The sequence below is a fragment of the Monoraphidium neglectum genome (genome assembly GCF_000611645.1).
Source record: "Monoraphidium neglectum strain SAG 48.87 unplaced genomic scaffold scaffold01712, whole genome shotgun sequence".
Taxonomy (NCBI): Eukaryota; Viridiplantae; Chlorophyta; class Chlorophyceae; order Sphaeropleales; family Selenastraceae; genus Monoraphidium; species Monoraphidium neglectum.
In genome coordinates this window covers 1-1,940 of record NW_014011916.1, presented here as the reverse complement: position 1 = coordinate 1,940, position 1,940 = coordinate 1, and the positions used below count along the sequence as shown (strand labels likewise).

The following is a 1,940-nucleotide window of genomic DNA, read 5'->3' as shown; positions in this document are numbered from 1 at the left end:
GGCGGGGGGACAGGCGGCAGGGCGACAGTGTCGACGGCGCAACGTCCAACTCGTCGGCGACACAGCGTCTCTCCAGCTCCCACATGTTTCTCCCCTCACCCCCGGCCATCGCAACTCATCCGCCCCCCGCCAGGGCTGCCTGCCCATCGCCCACCCGGACCACATGCGGCCGGACAAGCTGGGCAGCGCGGACCTCGTGGAGGACGTCGAGGTGAGGTCACGATGACGTCACCTGGCCCTAGCGATGACGTCACCCCGCCCCCGCGATGATGTCACCCCGCCCCTGCAATGCCGGCCCGATTTTGCTGCCGCGGCGACCCCCGCGCCCCTCCGGCCGGGGCCCCTGCCCCTCCCAGCCCCGCCGCCCTCCCGCCGGCGCCCTGTCAACCCCTCCGCCCACACGAATCACCCCGCGACCCACCCACCAGTGCGGCAAGGGGCGGGTGGTGAAGGTGACGGGCATCCAGGCGCGCGGCCGCACCGCCACCGTGCTGCTGCGCGGCTCCAACCGGCTCGTGTTGGACGAGGCGGACCGCTCCCTGCACGACGCACTCTGCTGCATTCGGTGCCTGGTGCAGGTGGGACGATGGGCGTGTGTGTGTATGTCGGGGACATGTGGTGTGTGTGAGAGAGAGAGGGTGATTGTGTGTGGGTGTGTGGGTGTTTTTTTTGAGTGGGTGTGTGTGGGGGTAAAGTTGGGAGTGGTGTTGAGAGTGTTGGTGGGGCCTCGGATATGCTCGTGCTGGACGAGGCGGACCGCTCCCTGCACGACGCACTGTGCTGCATCCGCTGCCTGGTGCAGGTGGGACGATGGGCGTGTGCGCGCGTGCGCGCGCGCGTGTGTGTGTGTTTTTGCTGGGGAAGTCGTGCTGCACGGCGCGCTCTGCTGCATCCGCTGCCTGGTGCAGGTGGGGGAGGGGGTGCTGGGTGCGCGCGCGCGCGCGCGCGTGTGTGTGTGTGTGTGTGTGTGTGTGTGTGTGTGTGTGTGTGTGTGTGTGGTGCTGGGATTGGTGTTGAGGTTGGAATCCCTTTGATGCGCCGCCCGCCACGGCGCAGGAATGGGGCGTTGCGGCGCCGCCCGCGGCGCAGACACCGACGGCACCCTTGTGACGCCAGCCGCCCCCGCCTGCCCCCACGCCGCGCCGGGAAGCGCTCGCGCCTGCAGCAGATGCACATACACGGCCACACGCACAACGCCACTTCTCGGTCGCTCCGCTGGATGGCTCCCCAAAAAGCGGGCAACCGCGGGACGCCGCAGAAATTCACCCCTCAATCCTATTTTCAACGCTCAGTTTCACCTTACACCCCACACTTTCCCAATTTTCTTAGTTACCCTGATCAACACACCTTTGTTGTTCTCACCCTAAAGCTAATTACAACCCTGGATCTGATCCGCATTTCCCCCTCACAGAAGCGGTTCCTGATTGCGGGCGGCAGCGCACCCGAGGTGGAGGTCACCCACCAGCTCAGCAAGTGGGCCAAGACGCTGCAGGTGCGACCCTCGATGCAGCACCATCATCAGCCACACGCGGCTCCGCGCTTCAACGCGCAGCCCCGCGCGGCCGCCGTCGATGCACTGTTATGCATATCAGTGCGCGTCGCGCGCGTCCGGAGATTGTGTCTCTAAGCCGCGCCTGAAGGGGAACGGGCGCCGGGCCGGATGCTCTCTAGTCGCTCTCTCCCCCGCGCCCCCCGCCACCCTGGGGGGCCGCCGCCGCCGCCGCCGCCCCGCCCACCGCCCACCGCGTCCTCTCCCCTTCACGCACCTCACCCCGCCCGGCGTCAGGGCATGGAGTCTTACTGTGTGCGCGCGTTTGCGGAGGCGTTGGAGGTGGTGCCCTACACCCTGGCGGAGAACGCGGGGCTGCGGCCCATCCAGGTGGGAGGGGGGGGGGTGAGTGCGTTGATGTCGGAGGGACCACTCCTTGGGGTTGCAGAGA

The 1,940-nt window shown here is 67.6% G+C and overlaps 1 protein-coding gene across 1 annotated transcript in view; it reads left to right on the top strand.

The window, feature by feature from the left end:
- The window catches only part of MNEG_8792 (T-complex protein 1 subunit delta), a gene marked incomplete at both ends in the record, with an annotated part of 6,822 nt that extends 5,195 nt beyond the window's left edge, over window positions 1–1,627 (top strand). The window contains 4 exons of the mRNA XM_014042734.1: window positions 134–211; window positions 357–578; window positions 1,412–1,492; window positions 1,553–1,627. Of these exons, the coding sequence (XP_013898188.1) occupies window positions 134–211; window positions 357–578; window positions 1,412–1,492; window positions 1,553–1,627 (456 nt within the window). The remainder of the gene's footprint in view (window positions 1–133; window positions 212–356; window positions 579–1,411; window positions 1,493–1,552) is intronic.
- Between the last annotated feature and the right edge of the window lie 313 nt (window positions 1,628–1,940).